A 24,701-nucleotide genomic window follows, 5' to 3' on the forward strand; every position below is an offset into this window, starting at 1 on the left:
TAGCTAAGTGTCACTGAGGATGTAACATTTAATAACAACTTGAATTAGGCAACAAAGGGAAGGATAGAATAAGTCTGGTTTTCCCAGGGCACAAAAAGGAGGTCAGGTTGGCTAGATCAGAATGAGCAAGGAGAAGAGGAGAAGATGAAGACAGAAGTACCAGAGAGGCCTGATTATGTAGGACTTCATAGGTCAGGGAAAGGATATTGGCCTTGTTGTGAGGGAAAAGCTAGTAAATATGATGCTTGCATTTAATATGATGAGTTTGGCTGCTGTGCCTAGAATTGACCTTGGAGGGTAAGGCAAGAGGATATAGACCATTTAGGAGGCTATTGGCAGTAATTTAGGTGACCACTGATGGTGTATGATTCAAGATGATAGGAGTAGAGATGAGACAGGTGGTCAGATTCTGGTTTTATTTTGATGGTAGAGGCCGCACCACTGTGTATGTGGTGAGGAGAGGAGGTGGTACCAAGGCTTTCATCCTGGGTACCTGTGAGACGGGGTTGCCCTTCACTAAGATAGAGAAGGCTGCAGGATGAGAAGATTGGAGAAAGATCATGAGGAGTTCCATTTGGACCTTTTAACTCTGAGATGTGCATTAGACCTCCAATAGTGGGTAGTTGAGTATGCCAGTCTAGGTTCCAAGACGGAGGTCTGGGCTGGACATACAGATTTCAGAGTAGTTAGCACATAGATCGTATAGGAAACTAGGAGTATGAATGAAATCTGCAGGGGCAAACAGCGAAGTAAAGAGGTCCACTGTATGAACCATGGGGCACTCCATTTAAATATCTAAAAGATGAGGAAGAACTAGTTAAGAGAACCTGAGAACCAATGGAAGGTAGAACCAATGGAAGGCCATGTTTCGAGGAGAAGGGAATGCTGCACTTTGTTGAATGCTCCTAAGCTGAGTGTGGTGGCACGTGCCTATAAGGTGACTTGGGAAGCTAAGGCAGGAGAATCCCAAGTTCCAGGCCAGCCTAGCAACTTAGTAGGACCCTGTCTCCAATTTAAAAAAGGTGGGGTTGGTGGTACTGGGGATGTAGCTTAGTGGTAGAGTGCCTGGCATGTGCCAAGACCTGGGTTTGATCCCCAGTTCTGAAAGAAGAAAAATGTTGCTGCTAAATCATGTTAAGATGAGTGAGGCCATTGACTAGCAAAGTGTAGGTCATTGGTGATATCGGCAAGAATAGCTTCAGTGATGTGTTGGTCAGCTTTTCATCACTGTGGCCAAAAGACTAGACAAGAACAACTTAGAGGTGGAAATGTTTATTTTGGGCTCATGGTTTAATAGACTTAGTCCATGGTTGGCCAACTCCACTGCTCTGGACCTAAGGTGAGACGGAACATCTGGTGGAAGCATGTGACATAGGAAAGCTGCTCAGCTCATGGCAGCCAGGAAGCCGAGAGAGCCCAAGGAGCCAGGAACGAGTATATCATTCCCAAGGACACAACCCCAGTGACCTGGTTCCTCTAGCCAAGTCCCATGCCTATGCTTACCACCCAGTAATCCATTCAGATTACTAATCTGTCAAATAGATTAATCCATGATTGTGTTGCAACTCCCACGATCTCCTCATTTTGCTTAACATTCCTGCATTGTCTAATATGAGCTTTTTTGGGAACCACCTCACATGCAGACCATAACAAGTGGGTAAAATGCCTGATGGGAGTGGTTTCAAGAGCAAACAAGAAGAGCGGAATCAGAGATCCTGAGTGTTTGGAGGAATTGTGCTGTAAGGATCACAGAAATGAGAGGTGGTAGCTGGACTCAAGTTGTGGTATCAAGAGAGGGTTTTGCTGCTATTGTTTAAGATAAGAGCACTTGCAGGATGTTTTTATGCTCATGATAATGAATTAGTAGGAAAAGTGATAGTGAGTGGAGGAATTTCTATAGCATGTAATGTTTTTGAGTAGGTGAGAGGGAATGAAATCAAGGGCTTAAGTGGAGGAATTGGCCTCAGATTGGAGCATGGAAGAGTTCATCTGTGGGAAGAGTTGAAGAGGTAAACCACAGATCATTTGTGGGGTGATGTGGTTGGAGATTTGGGAAGGGTTTTCTGATGGTATATGTTTTGTCAGTGTAAGAGCAAATAGGTCATAAGTTGACAGTAAATTTAGAAAAGAAGGTAATTCTTCAATTCAGCAGAATCAAATTTCTTGAGTCTGCTCTTTGTGTCAAAGGGTGATATAACATACCTCAGAGAAAGGCGGGCTTTCTGAGGCCCTTGATTCTGCTAGCCATTGCCCAAAGAAGGGACTCAATGGAGTGGTTCCTAGCTGCTGATGAAGTTACCCTAGAAGCTTAAAAACTTTCAGATTCTAGGGTTCAAATTCAGACCAAATTAACCTGGAGTGGATCTTGGGGAGTAGATCAGTGCTTTAATTTGTTTGGTCTTTCAAATGATTGAATGAGCAGGCTGACTAGAGAATCCCTTGGGTGTAGGGCCTTTTCATTCTTAGTAAAGAAAAATGTGTAGCTTATTCGTATATGGGAAAATAATCCTTTGATGGCATCATTCCTGAAATTTTCAAGAGAGAAATATGTTTGGAAAATGATGTGCTATGAATGCAACTGCTTTTATGATAACTGCATTTATGATAGTATATTATAGTTGTGTGAGGTAGAACCTTCAGAGTTTTTTTTTTTATTTACATTGGCAGTCTCCTAACTTGTCTCCTAATGCTTTTTGTTTTTTCTCCCACATTTCAGTATGGTTTCAACATGGTCATGTCTCATCCACATGCTGTTAATGAGATTGCACTAAGCTTGAACAACAAGAATCCCAGGTAAGCTTCCTTTGTAATTTAAGTCTAAATCTAATTAGGGAAAACAGAGAGCTAGTCAACATTTAGCCAAAGTTAGGATTTAGAAACTTTCAAGGGTGGTTTGCTGAAATAAGTCTGACTATAAACTACTTGACTGCATGGATTTTTTCCTTTCAGCCATGCTACATCTTTACATGGGGCAGAGTTGAGCACCTAGTGACAACTTTAGTCCTTCACTCTGCTCCTTAGGCTTTTATTCCTTTCTAGGTCTGGTTTTTAAGCATCTTTGCTGCTAGATTTGGTGGAGAGAATTAGGCTGCAAGTTTGTCCAGACGTGGGGACCAGGAGAGTCTTGAAATACTAATACCTAACTAAAACCACCATCTTTTATCCCCATTTTGCTTCCTAACTTTACATATGTAACTTTACTTAACAAATAGAAAAACAAACAATTACACAGATTTCCTTTAATTTTTTTCTATAAAGATCGGACACATATATTACTCACCTTACAGATTACCTCTAGAAGTCTGTCTTCAAACAGTTTTCTTTTTTGATTATCCTAATATGTGTTCCATTCTGGTGAGGTATTCTGTGTTTCAAATGTGTAATTCCCTTCCCTCAGATATACTATATAAACTGAATATCTGGAAAATGTTAATTCAACTTAAAAATCTGATTATAAATTAGACCTTTCTGAGAATGCAATGCAATGTGTAAAAATTACTTAAAAATTGAATAGTATTCTTTTAAAAACTTCCCTTGAGTGAATCTTTTACAACTTTGTGATTCCTTGCTGTATTTACTAAAATCTTAAGCAGTCATGTCACTGCCTTCCACTGTAGGAAAGTCATTGTTCATTTTTCTTAAGACAGTTGATATTGTGCAGTATCAGAACTGTCTTTGTTAAGAGATTGGCAATAGTTTTTATTCCAGAACAAAGATGAAATACTAAAGTGATCTTACGATGAAGAAACAATGCCTTTTCTTTCTTGACATTGTATTTGCAAACTTGGAATGATCTCTAGGTTCTCCTTTCAAAAATATTTCAGATGGAGTTTTATTTTCTTGAGTCAGAAAAAATATTCTTGTACTAGTACAACTGTAATTCAACTCCTCCCAGATCTCCTGCATAGGAAGAAGTGATAGAAATTTGTGTTGTCACATGGGATTTTAAGGGAACCTACTGCATGTAAGCAGATTTGAAGTGTAACACATAAATTTCAGTTGATTTTGAGCTTTCTCATGTTATGCCTCTGACTCTAAAATCAGGAAGAATATATTCAATTGGTACTTTTTGTATGTGTGGTCTCATGTTTCCTATTGTTTTTAGCTCATCAGTAAAATTTTTTGACTCTGTTGCTCTGAATCACCTGATAATTTGATTGAAAGGATTAGTTTTCATTAGTGATATTTGTAGTTTTGGGAGTAGGAAGCTTGCTTTCCACCTTTGCTGCTTTAGACAAATCACATATTGAAAAGTTGGTAAAGGTTTCAAAAAGTGATTTAATATAACTGTGGAACAGAGTAAAGGTTTAAAAAACACAAGGGAAAATGATTATTCTCCTATCCATCTTGGAGGCAGGAGCAGCTGACTCATCATGTCACTTTCACTGATCTGTTTTTCTTTTTTCTTCTTGTTTTGACAGAACAAAAGCCCTTGTCTTAGAACTGTTGGCAGCCGTTTGTCTTGTCAGAGGAGGGCACGAAATCATTTTATCAGCTTTTGATAACTTCAAGGAGGTAGGATGCACTATAGTTCTAATAAGACTGCTCACACGAAGAACTCGTATTTGGACATCCTCACACAGAATGACTTTACCTTTTCATTTGTTCTGAGGCCTAACCAGGGTAATAGCTGATTTTCTACAATATCACCAAGAGGAAAGGAGCGAAGTTAGCCTACATATCTTAAATTTTGGGTGTCTCTTTTCTACCATAACTTAACAATATTTGCAGTACAATATTTTGTTTGGAGAACATGAGATAGCTAGTTTGAAAACCGATTTTCTAACATGCATATGGTTGAAAATATGTAGATAATTTCCTATAAATTTTTTGAACTCTTTCATCATAGTTGCTTCTCCCAAATAGTATTTTATTATCAATGCTTGTTGAATTCTATGAAAAACCTGTTAAATAAATACACTTAGTTCAGGAGTTTGTGATTTTACTAATTAAGTGGTCCTGTCACAGAACTATAAAATAATGGACATACATGGTTGAAAGTGGAGACTGAGTACATAAAAAGAAACGATTACATTTAGGTAGTATGACACCAAGAATTCTGCCCCAAAGTATCAAGACATCTCAGCTGAGATAATAGCCATTGTCCCTTAGGGGTAGTGGACAGTTATATGATCAATAAGAATATGTAGGCGTATTCCTCAGTATATGCCTACATTCAATGCAACTTTGAGGAAAAAGATGATAAGAGTAGCCCTTGGAGAATGTTGATGGCATTTGGAGCCCCAGATTACAGGAGGACCTTTAGCCAATTTGTGCCTCACTCTTGCAGTCCCATTTAATTCCAGACGTCTCTGGATTAAGACATTTGATGTGTTACAATCCAGAAATCATAGTGACTTCTGAGCTTTCTGTTGTCTTTGCTGCAAGCTGCTGGAGGAGAACACGGATGGTATTTATTGAACACTTATTACATTCCTGGGTTCCACCAGCTCCACACATAAAATTGTCTAGTTCTATATTAGCATTTTTGGAACAGCTGTTAATATTTCCTTTATATAGGAAAATCAACTAAAATTCAAACCCAGGGTTTCCCATGGTCACATAACTAGATGAGTGGCAGAGCCAGGCTCAGGGTTTGGTGCTCCTGATCCTAGAGATGTCCATGAAACCATGCTGAAGTGTGGGCTCAGTTGTGTGTGAACTCCTGGGAGAAATAAGGGAAATACTAAATTAGACAGTATTGCAGAACCAACCTCTCTACCTTTGCCTCCCTAATTGGACTCTCTACTTCAGATGCCATTTGTACTGGAGAGTGGTACTCTGATCCTGCACACAGGGTGGGGAGCTTCCAGTATGTGGACTGGGCAAACACTCCTCTTGTCCCTTTGTTTGTGTCACCTTCCTTCTATCAGTTGGTGCTTAGATTTTGACATTATCCATTTTGTTACTGCTGACTGTGGGGAGAACCAATGAGGTTTTGTTTTTTTTTTCCTTTTTTGTTTTTTTTTTTCTTATTTTCTTTTAATCTATTTGGCCCTAGTGATAGTGAAAAACTAAGGGAATGATGAAGAATAATAGTGAATCTTTAAATTCATATTCTGGTTTCCAAAACAAATGACTTTATAGATAAGAAAATGATTGTGAATGTTTTAATATATCACATGTACATAGATAAGTTTTACATTTATAAATAAGGAGATATGTTTGGTTGGATGGTTTTTCAAGGAAAGATAAATAGCATATACTGCTAACATAACTTCTAAATATTTATGATTATATCATATTTGGAAATATCACATGTTAAGGCCTTTCTATATTGGAAGCATTTACTGTGCAGTTATTAGTGACCCTTGTTATAACTTGATTTTGTCTATCATCTGATTGTGCTGCTGGCCAAATTATATCCTGAAGATTTAATTCTATAGAATCAGAATTAAAGCTAGTAACTCACGAGATTAATGTTAGTTTTGTTTTCTTTTTGCTGAAATAGAACATCTTTCTTATGCATAGTAAACATACAAATTTTTGCATAATTGGGTTTTAAGTGTCTGATATCAGAATTGTACCTGGTTTTCCCATTTAAGGCATCATATGTACTTAGTTGAAGAAAAATGTAGTCCTGCTAAATCTAGTAATTGACTAATTATCATCCAAACTAAAAGAGTTTTTAGAACTTTAGCTAAAACTTGCCTCATTTCTGTAATTACTTAAGTGTGATGGTGCAATTTAAGTTCTGTTTGTCCTTGACATAGGCATTTGCCATGTGGGAGAAAGGTCAAGGCCAGAGCTATGTGCTTTGGTCCTGCATTTACCCTTAACTGTAGCCTTTTTGTAGACAGCCCAAGCCTAAGGATTATCCTGATTGTCATGTGAACAAGGACAAGGCAGGAACATGCCCCTGTGAAACTTCGTTCTTAGGAATAGGTCAAAGGAGCCTCAACCTATTTATCCTCTCTTGGGATGGAAAAAGTGTTACTTTGTGATGATCTGGTTTTTAAAAAATGTAGTGGCATTTACAGCTCAATCTTTTAACTCCCTCTCTTTTTTCCTCCCATCTTTATGTGAGTTGATTTTTTTAAAAAACATATAAATCATAGTGAAGGGTATGTTCTTTAACGCTTTCAGCCAAAATGTCACTGGAATCTTCTGGCTTCAAGGAGGCTCAGAACTAGCTGTTGAGGGAATATTACCCTTGTATTCTGGAATACCTGAAGATAGGGTTTTGGTCAGTGAGGAAGAACCTGAAGCCACCTGTGGCAGAATACCAGACCAGGTACAGGGTACAGAGGCATAGGACCAAAGGACCATTGGCCTTCGTGAAGATCGTTTTTAAAGCTTTTAACCTTTCTAGAAGAAGGAAGAAGGGATTATCCCTGTTTTTGCTGGGAGTGGAGGAGAGGAGTGCAGCATCTGCTTTTTGCAAATAAAGTGACATGCTTCAGAGTAGCCAGACCCTTTGGGTTTCAACCACTGTTAGAATAATTAATTCAAATGTGAAAGGAAAGTATCTTTTGGCTCTTGATAAATTTTTATGTATGATTACATCTTTTTCTCATGTTTCAGTTAATATTGAGGATCCTAACAAATTTGCTTTCTGTTTTGATTTTCCCCAAAGAATCTTGTTATGAGTCATGCAATATCTGAAGTACATATTTTAGGAAAAGAGATGGCACCCTTATTTTAATGGTATCTGATGGTGGGAAGAATATTAGCCCAAGGCCTTGCTTATGATGTGCTGGGGAACCAAGCCTGATGCCACCAAGTGAGCACATATGCTGCCTCCATGTATGTGATGATAAATGAGTTTTAATTGCATAAATCCAGACAGTAAACTTATACTTTGTGTGGTTTGTGACATGCCTCAAAATATGAGTGTATTGAGTTGATGAAGTCTAGATCATTAACAGTCAAACGTTGTGTTCCTTGAATTCTTTTCTTGTAAGAAATTTAAATAAAGGGAATTAACACATCTGGTTTTGGTGTGGAAACATCTCATGAAAATTTATGGTCCTGAAAGGAGGACCAGGGTGAGAACAAGGAACCATCTGTTTTTCTTTATTGGCTAATTTAGCCACGAGGAAGGACATACAATCATCTTCCCTAAGTCGTTTCTTTCTCTTCTTTTGTGCATGTTGTTTGCGTGCATGTGTGTGTGTGTGTGAGAGAGCATAGAGCCTACCAGATTGGGGGTGCACTTTTGAAAGTACAAGTGGTTATTTTGGCATTTGAATTGGTTCAGGGTTCTGTTTGTCGGCAGAAGCATATTCTAACAGAGAGGAAAAGGTAGATTAGAAGGATGTTGAGAAGTGCACAGATTGACAAGGAGCCTGGAGAACAAGGATGGGAGAATGGGCGGACATTCCTAAAATGTGACTGGACTCTGGTTATGCCCTTGAAGCTGAGCCCCCATAAAAACTGTTGGAGGTTCTGATCTTGCTGCTGCTTCTCTCCCCAGCAACAGGGACCACAGGTAGCAATCCAGTGGGTCATTGAATTACACCTATTGGTAAAAGAACTCAACCAACCCCTACTTCAGATTTATAAATGCTTTATTTAATCCAGTTTCCCATAGGAACGTTGAGGTCTTCAACCTAGATCATCTTTTCCTCAACCTTTTCTTAGTCTTTTTCCTTTATTGTTTTTTTTTCCCTTATGTTCTTTGATATATTTGAGAAATTGCCTTACTTTAATAAGTGTCCCCAAAAGTCTGGTTAAAAACGCTTCCATATGAAATCAAAGAGGAAAAGTACTGAGGCCCCATATACTCTGCAGTGGAATAGCCTGCTGTGACATGAGTGGCAAAACCTGAAGACTTGGAGCCACTAGCTCTCCCAGGCTGCTGAGAGGTACACCTGGAATTCATCAGGATTTCAGACTGATTATAACTGTGTTCTCATCTGCTTCTAGGATGCAGCATCTGGCTTTAGCAAAATAACTTGAGTTTGTAATTTAAAGGCCCCACTGCCTCCCACTTCTGACCTTCCAGTATAGATAGTTGGAGTCTTGTGAAACGAATCACTCAAGGCCACCACCTCTCCTGTACACAACACTCTTGGCAGTAGCCACTCTTTTTTTTCATTTGTTGCTAGAAGACTTCTTAAGAAAACCAATGTGGATTAGCTCCTGGGTATCTGAAAGCATGAGTATACTACACATTATTTAGTTTAAGAAGGTCTGTCAAGTTTTATTTACAGTGCTCCAAACTGGACAGGAAGAAGAGCAGACATTCTGGTATTCTTCCAGCACCCTTCTGAATTTGATCCCATCTAATCTAACCTCTTGGGCATTTGAGGACATAGGACTAAGAATCCCAAAATCAAGATAAATCCAAAAGTTGTAAGATTTTCAATGTGGAAGGAAGAGTACTTACTATTTTGTTCTCTCAAATCTCAATCTATGGGAACTATAGTTCTAGAGCATATATGTGTTTTTCAGGCCAGAATCAGATTGATTTAATTCACCCAGACACTTTTGGCTTGTCCATCTTCTTAAGGTCAGGAAGCAAAGTCGTAGTTTTATGTGATGGTAACACTGCCAAGTCTTTTGTCTATTCATTAACTGTGGCAGTTATTACCTTGAATAATGAAGTACCCCAAATTTAGTTTTACTAGACTGATGGATTCTCCAGGTCAGGAGGTTAGGCCTGGCAGGGGTGTCATAGCTCCGTCCTGTGTAGGGTCTCTAAGGGAAGATACCATTGACTGAGGACAGGGATTTGTTGGGTGCTTCTTCACTCAGGTATCTAGTTTTGAGTCTGTGATGCCTCCAAGGCTGGGCTTGACTGGGGCTATCAGCCTCCTTGAAGAACTGCATTGGCTTGGGCTTCTCACAGCAGGGCCTCTGGCTTCCATGGGAGGGTACCCCAGGAAGGAGCATCTGGAGAGCAAGTGCTCAGAAGGACAGAAGTTACAGTATGTCCTCTGAGGTAGTCTTGAAAGACATGCAGTGTCTCTTCTGCTGCATTCTGTTGGTTACCAGTGAAGCCCTGAGGCCACCTGAGGTGCAAGGGGAAGGCAGTGTCTGTATTTTTTGATCATTGGAGTATTTGGGTCATAGTGTAGAACAACACATGGGATGAGAGGATCAGCTGTGCTGTCTTTGGAGAATACATTCAGCTGAGTAACTACAAGAATTATGAAAATATTTCTATTTTTTTTTTTTTTTTACTTCTGTTTACTTTCTTCTTTCAACCTGATGTTTGGTTTCTCTTTGTGACAAAGTTTCATAGACATTTTGTTTGTAGGTAGAAAGTATGGTCCTACTTCTTTCAAGTAAATGTGCTTGAAATGGGCAAACGATGTTGTGAAGGGCATATAAAGGAGAAAGGAGCCATTGACAGGACTTTCAGTTTCATTTCCTGGTAACAAACTAGCTACTTGTCATCATCAATGTCTTCATCATCTAGAAAGGAAGTGAACACTGGTATCCTGTTGATTATTAAGGGGTGAGTCATACCAATTTACTGAAAAAAGTTTGAGTGCCCTCTGTATCCGAAACATTGATAAACAATGGAAATAAAAAATAAATATAGGCCCCACCCTTAAAAGGAAACCTCTCAGGCTAATTGAGGAATCAAATAATCATTTTGATAGTTGTAACACTGGGTTCTATAAAGGTAAAGGCCAAGGTGCTTTGCAAAGAGGAAGAACAGCTAGCCAAGGCAAGGTAGAGGGAAGAGGGCAGGTAGGGTAAGAAGAAGGCAGGTAAGGTACCCTGGGAAGGGTACTTGAGCTGAGTGTAGGTCGAACAAGAATTAACCAGGTACTGATTTCTTAGTGTTGCTCTAAAAAATGACCACAAACTTGGTGGCATGAAAGAACCCAAATTTATTATCTTATAATTCTGTAGGTCAGAAGTATGAAAAGAGACAACAGGGTGGTAGCCTTCCAGGAGGGAAATATCTCCTTGCTCTTTTTACCTTTACTTACATTCCTTGCTATATGGCCCCTTCCTTCAGTTTAAAAACTGGCAACATAGCATCTTGTCTTTTCTCCCTTTGCCACATCAGTTTTTTTTCTCTGATGAGCCTGTCATAGCATGTAAAGAGAATGAGGATGTCCTTGGATACTAAGAAGAAGATGTTTAAAACTTTAAGGACTTCAGTTTACCTTGAGTTTCCACTCTTAAAGTGGTAGGACATGAAAGAAAAAGGATTGAAAGGCTTCATTGCTTATCCCAAGATCTTTGTTACTACAGACTCCAAGGTAGCAAGAAGCAGCAGAAGGATTTTATTCCTCAGTGATCAACTGTTTAGATAGACTCTTTTTAGTAAAGAAATTGTTCCTCTGTTTTGCTTCAAGACAGTTGGTAGTGGGCTTAGCATGAGGTCATTTTGATGCTGCAGACTGAATTTGGGGTCTGAGATTTGTTTCAGAAATTTTGCCATTCATATTTCTCATTCTTTGGACCTCTTCCTCCATTGACAATCATCTGCTTCCTCAACTGCTCTCTCCATTCACCTTTTTCTTTCATAATTGAGATTTTGTTGGTTTATATCAAAGATCTGTACACAGATATACTTTTTTAATACAGTTCTTAATGTAGGTATTGAAAATCTAAAAAGTATTGTGATTCTTTTTCACTATTCCAGTGACTTTCCAGCTTCAAATGTGGAGGCAGATTTTCCTTAGTAGGATATCAAGTACCAATATTTTCAAATGGTGACTAAATTCACAATTTCTATCATATACACTACCATATCCACACAGTTTTGATCTTTTACAAGACTTTATAAAATTATTAGGAAAACTGACTACTGAACTACCACGACCAAAGATGAGACAGAGTGCACACAGTTCTGACAGGGTGGTGACCAAGGAGTCCTTTTCAATTGAATCCTGACATCTTTAGGATGTTTCTTTTCTGTAAACCTGGAGGAACTAAAGAAAAAATCCTGGTACTCAGGACACAACGGGTTATCTTGTGACTGGGTGAGCAGTTGTAGAGATGCTTTGCTTCTCAGCTTGACTTTTGTTAGACCTCTCCCTTCTCTTCAGAGGTCTGAGGACAATTTTATACAGCAGGGAGCTTCAGTCTCTATTTTAAATGTAGCATCCACTTTAAAAAAAGGGCAGGGGAGGGATGTTGCTTCCTTGTTATTTTTATTCCTATAAAAATACCACTTCTAAAACCTTTGCCAACTGTAAAACAGATGGTACATGTTTTCTTTTTTTCATATTCTTGGATGATAACAAGGAGTACCATGAAAGAAAACAATGAGATTCTGAGGGGTTACTTTATGACCCCTCAGAATCTGAAACAGAGGTGAGCACTGTTCCCTAGACAAGAGCATTTACTTGGAGTGTTGGATAGTTAGGTGTTCTGTGGTGGTAAGGGACATAAGGACAGTTTGAAGCACTGTGCTATAAGTTAATTAGAAATTGGTGTCAGAACTATTACAGCTTGCAATATCATCACCACCTCCAGAAATATTAGAATGCAAGTTTTCAGTGCCTGGTCGCATTTATTTCTGCAGAGTAATGTGAAGGGTCTCTTTTAGGATCACCATGGTTCCTTGTTCTTGTTTGAAAGAGCCACCTTCCTATTCATTTATTGCCTCTTTCCACTCCAACTTGTAAGGAGACACTTAAAAAAAAGGATATGTCTTGGGACTTAAGTATTCCATATGTCTAACTGCCTTTTAAAGTAGCTTTATATTACGTGAAAATAGAAATACTTGTTTTTAAGTGTCAAAGAATTCTGGATTGTAGGTAATTTTAGCAATCATTAAATCCAGTACTAAGCCCCAAACATATGGCTAGGTTAATCATCTTATTAAATATGCATCTAAGTTCATTCTAGACTTTAAAATAGTTCTGAGATGCTAGATGTATTAACTAGGAAGAAGAATAAGATAAATCATATATATGTAATATATATTAGATGCATGAAGATATTCTGAGGTATTGTATTAAAAAAAAAAAAGTATGTGTGCATAGTAGTAAGACCCAAAAGAAACAAAGGAGAAGATTTGGAACGGCAGTGATGCTACGGTTTTTGTGTTTATTTCTGTTGCTTGAGAGGTTTGAGAAGTAAAAATTCCTTACATGACTGGAATGTTCCTATTATGAAGGGTTAGATGTTCTCTCTCCTAATGTTTTACATGGCTAGTTATTTTTCCTTTCTCAAGAGCTTAATTATCTTTTGTGTCACAATCCTCCAAAACTAAGGGTGTTGATCATCACCACCATTTTTTTCACCCCCAGAACTACTGAACAAAACAAAATTTGCAAACTTCTAGGAAGTTGTTGAACCAATATATACATATTTAACATGGCAAAATAAAAGGCATTATTTCTGTACCACAAAAGTTTCTATTGCCTTGAGGAAGACAGAACTGACTTTACTAAGTAATTAAAGACCAAATGTACGCTAAGGTCACAATAAAAGGACATTAATTCTAAAGTTTTAAGAATTTACTTGTATTTATGTTTATTGTCACATATAATTTAAATTGAGGTTTTAGGTACTCTAGACAATGAATATGCTTTTTGAACTTGACTCCTTTGTGAGTCGAGCTCAAATTCCATTTGAAATTTCAAAACTTATAAAACATAAGTACATTTTGCATATATGTGGAGTCCTCAGTTAGTACATGTGGGTTTTGTTTAGTTGTTTTTCTTTTAAACTAGCAAGCAGTCATCTTCAGGAGAAATCATGAGCAGATTCATGATCTATTACATTTTCTGTGTTTTAGACATTAGTAAGTTTAAGTCACTTATATATAAAAGAAATATATATGTAGAAATAGTATGACTACTAGTTTTTATTTAGTAAATATTTAAATTTATTGTTTGCTTATTGCCAACAGGCTAATGCATATTATTTTGTTCATAGTCAGATGTACTGTATGAAGTAGGAATAAGGGGAGAGAGGCTCAGAGTAAGTGGGCCTACTACTATGCTCTAATAAATGGCATTTCTGGGAGTTTTACTTAGATTCATTTAACTAAGAATTCATATAAAACTGTACATAACATATCATCACGTTCAAGCACTTTCTGTATGTATTCTTATGTTTTCTTCAACTTTTCACCAAACCCCAAACCTAACAGGAATGGATATAGATTGGGTTATTTATTGGAGTGCTTGAAATTAGCAGTAAAATTCGGGGCAGACTGGGCTGTTAGAAGGGAACCCAAATTGAGAGGTGTGGGTCTGAGCAGGGTCATAAAGAGTGGGGACCTGATCTACTAGAGAGAATTCTGGGCACAAAGGAATTGGCCTGAAGTTTGCCTCAGAAGGCAACATAGGTCAGAATGCATTTGCTAGTTGACCAAAAAAAAAAAGTGGAGTCTTGTGTTATACAATGGAGCATGATGTGATTAAGGTCCTGAAGAAAGTCATGGAGAGATTTGAAGCCTGTGATTAAAAAAAATTTCAATTTGAGGCCAAGCACAGTGTGGCACATGCTTGTAAGCCCCACAGCTCAAAAGGCTGAGGCAGGAGGATCACAAGTTCGAAGTTCAACCTCAGCAATTTAAGCAACTCAGACCCTGTCTCAAAATTAAAAATAAAAATGCTACTCAGTGGCTAAGCACCCCTGGATTCAATCCCTGGTACCAGGAAAAAAAAAAAAAAAAAAGAAAAGAAAAATTCTCAAATTGAGAGCTGGGCATGGTACTATGACACATGCCTGTAATCCCAGAAACTTGGGAAACCAGGGGGCAGGAGGATGGGAAGTTCCTGGTCAGCCTCAGCAACTTTGCAAGGTCCTAAGCAACTTTGAAATACCCTGTCTCAAGATTTAAATTAAAAGAGCTAGGGATATATTCTGATTGAGTCTAAAAAGGAGAGATGCTGGAGTTCAAAGATAGGTGGTTCACTTGTCAAATTGGCAAATTTGGACTTTTAATAAAAACAAGGCTTATTATCTTTGCTTTAAAAAAAAAAAGTACCTCCCAGACCATTTATCCATCATGGTTGAGCTACTTTCTTCTTATCTGAATGTCCATCCCTCTATTCAGTGGTTCATCCTATTAAATTTGGTTGTTTGTAACTGGTAAAATGCCCAAGGTCAAATTCTTAGTTGTGCATTGAAGACAACAAATGAGAGAACAAGCTTAAACAGAGGTGACTGGGGTGTGTGCGTGCATAATCTAGATAGAAGAGGAGGCAAACTCTTCCCAGGGACTCTCTTCTAGAAAGAGAACAGTAAGGAGGCAAAGCTACAGTGGGCTGCTTGGAAGAGACCAACATGTACAAAGGGATGGTCTAGAGCTTGAAAGGATACCTGCTGGGTCTGGCATCTGTGGTGCACATTCTTGCTTTAAGTAAGAAGGTAGTCAAATGGTTCTTATATCCCTTCCAATTCCAGAATTTTAAGAGTCTACTTAAATTGTCTCTATTAATGCCTATGTGCATAACGCACGTGTGTATGTATTCATATAGTTCCATCTAAGAAAGGCTAAATGCTTTTTTGACTACAGATAACAACCAAGTACCTAGATAATAAAAATGATTGGTATCTTCATTACAAATAAGAGCAAAAACTCACGTGACCAAGGCCAGTTGGCAATAGTACAAGATTTTAGATTGCTGTGATTTTAGAAAATGTTATTAGTAAGCTTCCTATTACTGTAACAAAATAACTGAGTCAATTAACTTATAAAGAGAAAAGATTTACTTTTGCTTATGGTTCTGGAAATTCTCATCCAAGATCATATGACCTCATTACCTTGGGACTCTGGTGAGGGCAGAACATCATAGTAGGAGTACACGGTAGGGTGAACTGTTTATGTCATGAGCCAGGGAGAAAAGACAAAGACAGGAATGGGTCAGAGACCCACAGTCCCCTTCAAGGGCAAGCCCCAATGAACTAAGGCCTTCTCTCCCTGTAGGCCCCACTTTTTATCACCTCCCATAGTGCCACCCTAGGGACCAAGCCTTTAAGACATGGTCCTTTCAGAGGCACATTAAACATCTAAACTATAGCAGCCTGTATCAGTGACATTAGTCCCAAGTTCCCTCTTGACCCCTTTAAGATGTTGTATCAGTCTCAGGAAAAATGTAAAAAATCTACAGCTTGTCTAAGGACTTTATTGCTTCCCTAGCCAGAAAGTGTGATGGATGTGCTTGTCCTGCTGTTGGTACTTGCCATTAATGAGGACCTGTCTCTGGAAGCATCCCTGGTTTGTGTAGTTTTTCAAAGACTGAGTTTTTGAGGCATTATTTAAGCTTTTCATTTCTCAGTTCCCTGTCATGCTCTGAACTCTTTACTGCCCACTGTAGTTCAACATTCATTCCTTATTCCTTTACCACAGTGGTACTTGTGGCTCCTGCCCAAGTCTTTCATTTTGTATCACTTTGCCAAGGATATATAGTCATACTTAGTTTTCATTCATAATTGAAATACAGTCAGTAGAAGAAAATGGCCCAGTGGTTTGCTGATTATGGTCCAACAATCACTGTCAGGCCCCTTCGTCATGTAGTCGAGCTCTCTGATAGAATTTCCCCCTTTGCTCTGCGTCACTGGAGAGTGGAAATGGCTAATCATGGTAACATGAGCTATAGGCTCTGCTTTGTTTTTGGCAGTTTGGTTTTGACTGTGGCATATGAGGGCTCCTTTTCCACCAATAAACATACCAGCAACACATGTGGTATCCCAGATTTACTGGTACGCCACCAAGAACAACACTGAATTTTCCATCCTGAAGTAGTTTCCAGGAATAGGTGTAAAACTAGTAAGTTGTGTTTTCTATGCGGTAGGTGTCAAGGACATGTTTAGTACATGGGTAAAAGATAATGCTCTTTTTGTACCTTGAATATTCTTGATTGGTGTCAGAGCATGTCAGAGATCCCAGAACAAGTCTGTTTTCTAGTGGATTCATTGAGTCTGATCCCCTGAACTTTGGAGAATGCTTCTACAAATTTCTCTCCCATGTGGAGAGAACTGTTTCTGTGCTTCTCTCATTCCTGCCTGGATTCTAACATTCTCTTGGCTTTGGGAGAGGATGTCTAGCCCTGCAATGAGTCCACATTGTGACAATGTGACAAGAGTGGGCACCTCCCAGATATAACCAGAAAACTGTTAGGGATTACTGTTGTCCAACCTGGTAAAGTCTAGGGAGTGTACTTGGGTTTTGTTAAACAAAAGAACTGAAGTCTTTTTTTCCTACTGTGTAAAGTGGTGGAGGCTCCTTTCTGTATAAGGGAATCTACTAGTCTGAGTGATATGGTTTCATCTTTATGGAGAAATGACAGATTTAGGAGTTCTTTATATGGTACGGTTGATTCTTGAATTATTTTCCAGAAATTTTGCTGTTAGATATCCATTTGTTTGCTTTTGTTTTAGGAATTCATCATTCTTTGAGAAATAAAGAGGCTATGTTCCAATCCAGTAGTAATGCAACTTTTGGCTCTGAGATCTCCCCCACTCCCACTTTTTTTTTTTTTTTTTGTGGAATGGGTATTATGATTTAAAAAAAAATTTTTTTTCCCCACAGATAACTTTTTGGCTGTGGCAGTCTGGATATTGAACCAGGACCTTGCACATGCTAGGGATGCACTCTCCCTATGTATGCAGAGCTACATACCCCAGCCCTGGATCCCTTTTTATACTCTTGAAGATTACTAAGGCCTCAAGGAACTTGTGTTTATGCAGATTAGGCATGGTATTTCCCATACTATAAATGATACGTCACTTTTGTTACATTTATTTCATTAAAAATAATTTAATAAATTCACTATACGTTAATGTGACCTTTTCTATGAAAAGAACTGCTTTCCAAAGAATAAAAAGAAACTCAGAATAGTAGCTGTCTTAGCCATCTCAAGCTGCCATTTCCAAATACCATAAACTGGGTGCCTAAAACAACAAAAATTAATTTTCTCAGAATTCTAGAGGCTAGAAGCCCGTGGGGTCAGCATAGTTAGGTCCTGGTGATCCTGTCCCTGGCTTGCAGACAGCCACCTTCTCACTGTGTCCTCACATGGCCTTTCTTGGTTGTATGCCTGGAAGGACCTCTCTCTTATCATCTTATTTATAAAGCCATCAATTCTACGGGATTAGGTCCCCACCTATGTGAACTAATTTACCCTTAGTTACCTCCTAAAATTTTTATCTCCAGATATAATCACACTGAGGGCACAGAGCTTTAACATACAAATTTTGGGGGGGGGGGGGACACAGTTTAGTCTGTAGCAGTGGCCTTATTTTGTATTTTTTATAAATCTTTTAAAGTCTTCCTTAATAAAAGATAGCTGCATTCTGATACCCAATTCTGCTACTGTCACTGTGCTGTTATTTTGATTGAAGTAGATGAAGAAAATCTAGCCCCAAACATATAGGAAGGTAGAAAAGGAAGTATTTTAACAGCATTTTCAGGTACTAGTGGATAGTCTATATCAATGAACTTCTAATACTCTGCATTAGATCTACTTGCCTATCTTCTCAGTTCATAATTTTGCAATAGTGTTTAGTAGTCATTTGGAAAATATCAATTTGTCTAACTATGCAGATCTTCTAAATATGGACACATTTCATAATAGTTATATTTTTTTAAAATCATATTATTATTATCACCATCAACCTCATCAGAAAATCTGTAAACATTAGGAAACTGTTGAATTCAGGGAGGTGAATACAGATTTTCCAAATTCTCCTTTTTCTTTTGAGAGCCCTGTTTTTATCATTGGCAACATATATTGCCAATTATTTTTTCACTTTGTTCATTTGCAAGAAAATGTCTGGCAGCATATAGGTCTGAATTACTATAGTTTGTGTCCGTTATTCTTTCAAGTAAGAATGAGGTAGTATTTATTTTGGGAGTAGAATAATCACAGAAGTTGTTTTTTCCCAAGACAACTGAACTTCACTGTGCAGCACAAGTGCTTGCTGTAGGCTTCTCATTTCATCATGTAGAGTGCATATTTACACAGTAAGATGAGTTGTCAAAGGTCAAGATGTAATAAAATTAATACTTCTTCATCAAGGATATTCTTAAGGGAAACTAGCTTTTTTTAAAATTTTTTATTTTTTTGGAACTGAGAATGCATGCCTGTGATAAATACAGTAAGTACCAGTGCAATTTGGTGCTGCTGCTTTGATTCATGCTAAGGCATCAGCATTATTCACCCCCCATTGCTTTTTTGCATTGATTTTTTGCAGTGCAATACCAACCCTGTGAAGAAGGCAAGTAATATCTTAGTATTAGACAAATACTCTTGACCTCACAGACCCTGTGAAAAGACTTCAAGGATCCTTAGTGTTCAAGGACTACACTTTAAGAACTGCTGCCTACTATCATCTTGTGCTGGAGTAGAAGTGGTTCCAGTTGGCTATGAGCAAATCCCTCCTGAATGAGACCCAGAATAGGTTTTAGGGTGAGTTTGGAGAAGAATGCTGGAGAAAAAGGAGATGTGAAGTGAGAGAGAGGAGCAAGTGGTGGACAAAATTAAGGCATTTGCCTGTTGTTTTCCTGAGGTCTTTGATCTGTCAGATAATGAGTCCTTGTCTTCAAGGGTTCTGAAGTACTCACCTTTTTTGATTTAACCCATTAAATCCCAAATTTTAATTCTGTAAATATTTCAATGAAATTGACAAGGATACACTAAAATGGGCTGGAAATCACAATCTAGAAATTATATATTACTATATTAATATCATTATAATTATATTGCAATATAATTACATTCTTACTCATATACTTATTTGGTGTGTAATTGTATTATGTATTCTACAATTAAGTTTTTATAGGTGTTCTGCAACTGGGATGATGGGACAAATGGGTTAACTTGATTTGTTGGAATGCAGCCATGAGGAGAGCGTGAGCTGACAGCTGCCTCCCAAATAGGTCCCAGGGTCTGTGGTGAAAGTGCCTTGGGCTTTAAACAACTGCAGCAGTGCCGTTGCTGTGTTTAGAGGGCCATGTGATAACCACTACAGATGTGTCGTCGTGTCTCCCTGCTTGACCTAACGAGGAATGCTCAGAGGATGAAGCTATAAACATAATTGAGCGAAAGTGACGGGCAGTGTTAGGTTGCCTTATACTTTTGAAGGTTCTGACTGGTGAGCCATCCTAGAGATGCGGAAGACCTGCACCTTCAGGGAGCTGTTTAAATATTAGTCTTTCTTGAAGAACTAGAGGTTTTTTGGACCTTCTGGTAGAAATGGAAGACCATTAGTTCTCCAATAGATTTAGTAATTAATGTAAAAGGAGACTTATTATGGGAATTAGTTCACCTGATTACAGAAGCTGAGAAGTCCTACAATGTGCTATCTGTAGCCTGTAGGCCCACAAAGGGCAGGGGGATAATTCAATCCAAGCCTGAAGACCTGAGAATCAGGGGAGCCAGTGCTGTAAATCTTGGAGTCTAAAGAACTGAGAGGAGGCAGGGAAAGATGGATGTAAGGAAAGAGACAATTCACCTTTCTTCTAGATTCTCTATTTGTGTTCTCACATTGGTGAGAACAGATTTCTTTACTCAGTCTACTGGTTCAAATGCCAGTCTCTTCTGAAATATCCTCATAGACATGGCCAAAGATCTTACCAGTTATCTGGGCATCCCTTTGATACAAAATTAATGGTCACAGGTAGCCTTGAAAGAATCTATGCGTGTCCTTTGTAATGACCAGGGGATATGAATCTTGTGATAAAGCCAGAGAGGTTCAAGTTGGACATTAGGACTGTTTCCAAAAGAAATCATTTATAAAATACTGTTTTGTGGATCCATATGCTTTAGAATTTAATAAAGGTCATATTTGGTTAGGGGAGTGGCAAAGATACATTTTTCATTTAAATTATGGCATGTTAATGCATGGTCCTTTGGGGATTTTACTATCCATTTGCTTCTGTGTCAGGATTCTTTCTTTAGTGCAGCAAGATACATGCATAGAAAGTAAGATAATCATCTGGATGCTTTGTGTGCCTGCTGCCAAACATCTGGATGTTTGGAAACATCTGGAAAAATGACTGAAGTTTTCATAGGGGTTTTTAGCATTATGCAGATGAAACCTTAGGCTCATAATCAGATGTGTCCCAAGCTAAGATGGATATAAATGTTTTATTAATTTATAAAGAGAGAGGGTTGACTAGAATGCAGAATAATTTCAGTTGCTTAGCTTTATCCCCCCCCACCCTAGAATGAAATAAAGTTGTTTAGGTTGTGTAGTTAGATCAACATTTCCGCCTTTTAATCCCAAAGAAATTAAAGAGAGGTAGCAGCAGGTCTGGTGGTCTGCTTCTGTCATGGCAGCCATTAGGTGTCTGTGTATGATGTAAAAGACCTCAATAACCATAGAATGCACCAGAAAAGTAGTTTTGTCAGGCCATTATGGCATCAGTAATCCTCAGACTGCAGGTGCTTGCAACAGAAGGTAAAAGATGCTTTTCACCTAGGACTAATGATGCAATAATTGTTTACTTCATGAGGCACTGAAAAGAAAATGGAACTTTTGTTCTGAGGCAGGCCCCCTGAGAAGGGTAGTCTAATCAGTCATAACAGTGTATGCCTCTAAAAGGGTGCCTTCCTGCAGGGAGCCCCTGGCTCACAGGGGCCTATTGTGAAGAGAGAAAAAGAAAGTATTGAGGCAGGCGCCAGGCAACAGGGCAAGAAGGAAACACTTAAGCAAGGGGCCTTTAATTTTTATATAACTAACTCCGAAGCATTTATTGCCTTCTCCTTAGAGTCGGGCTTCAATCTGCCTGCAGACGTGGCTTGCCCTGGGAGCTATTGCTGGGGAAGCCAGAGACAGCCACTGATCTGAGAGGACAGAGGGGTGGCTGAAGGCTGGGAGTCTGTTCATTTCAACATCTGGTTGGCAAGATAATACTCTTTCTTACAAAGCTTTTGTATAGTCATCTTCTCTCTGCTCTGAGCCTTTAGGGAAATCATCCACTAACCTCTGCCCACCCCAGAGACATTTTAAACCACGGTCTTCTTTGCATCCAGGGCTCTGGATTTATCCAAATGCATTGGGACAGTGTTCTGAAATGCATTTCACAGATGTTGGAGAACATACTTGAGTTGTTTTTTGGCAGAAGTTGTACTTTTCCTTCAATTCTCATTTAAGTGAAAATGTATCTTGCTTTTTGAGGGAGTGGCCCATTTTATCTGGGCAGTGCAGTATTAATCAGCTTTATAAGCAGACGTGAACCAGCTGAGATGTGATAGCAGTGATACTGAGGATCTACACAGTTCAGTGCATCCCTCTGAATTTGTTTTGTGTGGAATTTTCATGGCTGGTCAGTTTGGTAATATGTTAGATTAGAATGTTAGAGCTTTCAAACTAATGAGTGAGTTTAAAAAAAAAAAGTCACCCTTCCGAGAAATCTTACCAGACAACTCAGTAGAATTAGTCAATTTTGGGTAAGTGAGAGGAGACATCTCAAGAACCTTGCTTGGGCTGGGGAGATAGCTCACTCGGTAGAGTGCTTGTCTTTCAAGCACAAAGCCCCGGGTTTGATCCCCAGAACCACAAAAAAAAAAAAAAAAAAAAAAAAAAAAAAAAAGAACCTTGCTTATTGGGGATTTTCCTTCCTGGCCATGCCTTTGACTTTGGAGTCCATTGAACCTCTGTAGTCCTACAGCTTCTTCACCCTTAGTTCTCTGTGACACTTATGCTTTTTAAAGCATAACTTGAAAATTGGCATTTCAATCTAAGATTCTCAAGATAATGAATGTGGAGCCTGGTGTGTGGTGGTGCACATGTATAATACCAGCTACTGGGAGACTGAGGCAGGAGGATTTCAAATTTGAGGCCAGTCTGGGCAACATAGAATCACTGTGTCTCAGATGGCATATGTGAAAATGAAGTCCAGGGAGTTGTCCAAGCTAACAGCAGGGTAGTGACAGAACTTTGACTTGAAACCTGTGTTTTATGATCCCACTTAATATGCCACATAGTCCCTTTCTGCCCTCCTCACCCCTCACTTCTATAGTGTGAGAGCTTAAAGGGGCAGTTGTGCTGGGGATGGGCAGGGGCAGTGACTGTTCGCAGATTGGAGGTCTGTGGAACAGGATTGGAGCCTGTATTTTCATTTCATATAGTGTTAGTCGAGGTTGGTCAGTTTATTCACATGCAACTGGTACATAAGTGAATTGCAATGAAGCTGCCTCTTTGTTTACAGTAGAACATATGCTTTTGCCTGTTGGTTTACTGAATTTCTGGTAGGCTGGCCTGTTACTGTTGGAAAACTAAGCTGAAAGAGGAGTGCAGTCAACAAAGGGCTCCTTTCCAGTCTGCTTGGCTCTGCTGGGTGTCACTGTTGCTCTTAAACTTGCTCCCCACCCCCACCTACTCCAGTGGCTCCTTGTAATGAATATAGGAAATTGATGGTAAAGCTGATGGGGGTAATGAGAAATACCAGAGAATTTAAAAGTCAATGACGAATTTGAGCTGTGGAAATCTGACTTGTTTATTTCAAAGTTTTCTCATCATGTATTGTTCAGCCTTTGTTAGCAGATGGAAGCTGCATGTAGTAATACTTAACGTGCAGTAATGTATGTGCTTCTGGCTTCGTTTTGATTTCATTTTGATGAAGCCCTTGAGAGTATTCTCATGAAGGCCCATGTGTAGATTCTGAAAATCAGTGTCTTTATTCCCACCAATTTTCTAAAAACAAGGCCAGTTCAAGGAGAGAATGGGTATGTTCATTCAACCATGATGGTCCCATTTTAACCAAGCATGTGGGGTGGTCCAGATGTAGCAGTATGAAGGAAGACAACTTTCCTTTGATGTGGGACACAACTTTTACCAACTTCCCAAACATATCTCCCATTTCCTGTGGGGTTTAGTCTACACTTGTTTAATGATTGTTAGAGCCATAGAGACAAATGTGAATCTGGTTGCATGTTTTCCTTTCCTTAGAAATGAAGGGGGCCTCTGGAACCCAGACTGTTCCTAGGGAGGCAGTGTCAGAGAATAACCCCATTAGCTGGGAATGGAAACAAGGCAGTCTCAACCTTTGTGTAGAGAGGTTTGCTGGAGCTGGTGGGAGGGGTCGTTCTGGTTTGTACATTGAGTCACTCAGATCTTCCAAGGTTTCCTACACCTGGCACCTGTGTTGGCAGTCTGTACTTTTGTGTATTTGAATTATTTTCACTAAGTTTTATAGTAACTATAAAGAGAAAGATATTTAAACCCCTTCCTTTTGAAGATGAAGAGTATTTCTCTGTTTCATGACACACCTGTTCTCAGCATGGATTGTCTGTTGACAGAATGAGGGATTGTAAAGAAACACATATAGCGAGAACTCTTTTTAATATCTATTTCATTCCTGCCTACCAAGCCACTTGATTTGGGGGATATTTACCCATCATGAAATTAATCTGTTGTTGTTGTTCTTGATTTGATGTCATCTCTTTTTTATTAACTGGTGATGTATAATTTGTTTTATTGTCCACTCACACTTTCCTCAGTTATGTTAAATTCATTTACTCTAACACCTTGGATACAATCCTTGATTGTTTGTGAGTTACCTGTTACTTATTATAGCTGTTCAGGGTCAGTATACTAATTCCTGTCCTGCCCACCTCTGTGGGGTTCTTCCTAATACAACTGTCCTTCTTTGCAGCTTTAAACTCCAACACAGATGGGGGTTAGGGAATATGAGGGCAGAAATGGGACCGGGTGGCTGTGTAGTGTTGCACTCCTATGATACTCAGATGTAGTAGTGTATGTTTCTTTGTGTTGCTCAGCTGGACACTGAATGAAGTGGAAAGGTAATTATCTAGCTATTCACAACTGGTCTTACAATTGGTACTCAAAATGGCTGAGGGGGTTTGACAGTCTAATATTCT

The 24,701-nt window shown here is 38.9% G+C and overlaps 1 protein-coding gene across 12 annotated transcripts in view; it reads left to right on the top strand.

Annotated features, from left to right (window-relative positions):
- The window catches only part of Fmnl2 (formin like 2), a 293,575-nt gene that overhangs the window by 229,140 nt on the left and 39,734 nt on the right, over positions 1 to 24,701 (top strand). For all 12 annotated transcript variants that reach the window (XM_047547433.1, XM_047547432.1, XM_047547435.1 and 9 more), the window contains 2 exons: positions 2,717 to 2,793; positions 4,422 to 4,515. In XM_047547433.1, coding sequence (XP_047403389.1) covers positions 2,717 to 2,793; positions 4,422 to 4,515 — 171 coding nt within the window. The remainder of the gene's footprint in view (positions 1 to 2,716; positions 2,794 to 4,421; positions 4,516 to 24,701) is intronic.

Source organism: Sciurus carolinensis, chromosome 3 (assembly GCF_902686445.1).
Source record: "Sciurus carolinensis chromosome 3, mSciCar1.2, whole genome shotgun sequence".
Taxonomy (NCBI): domain Eukaryota; kingdom Metazoa; phylum Chordata; class Mammalia; order Rodentia; family Sciuridae; genus Sciurus; species Sciurus carolinensis.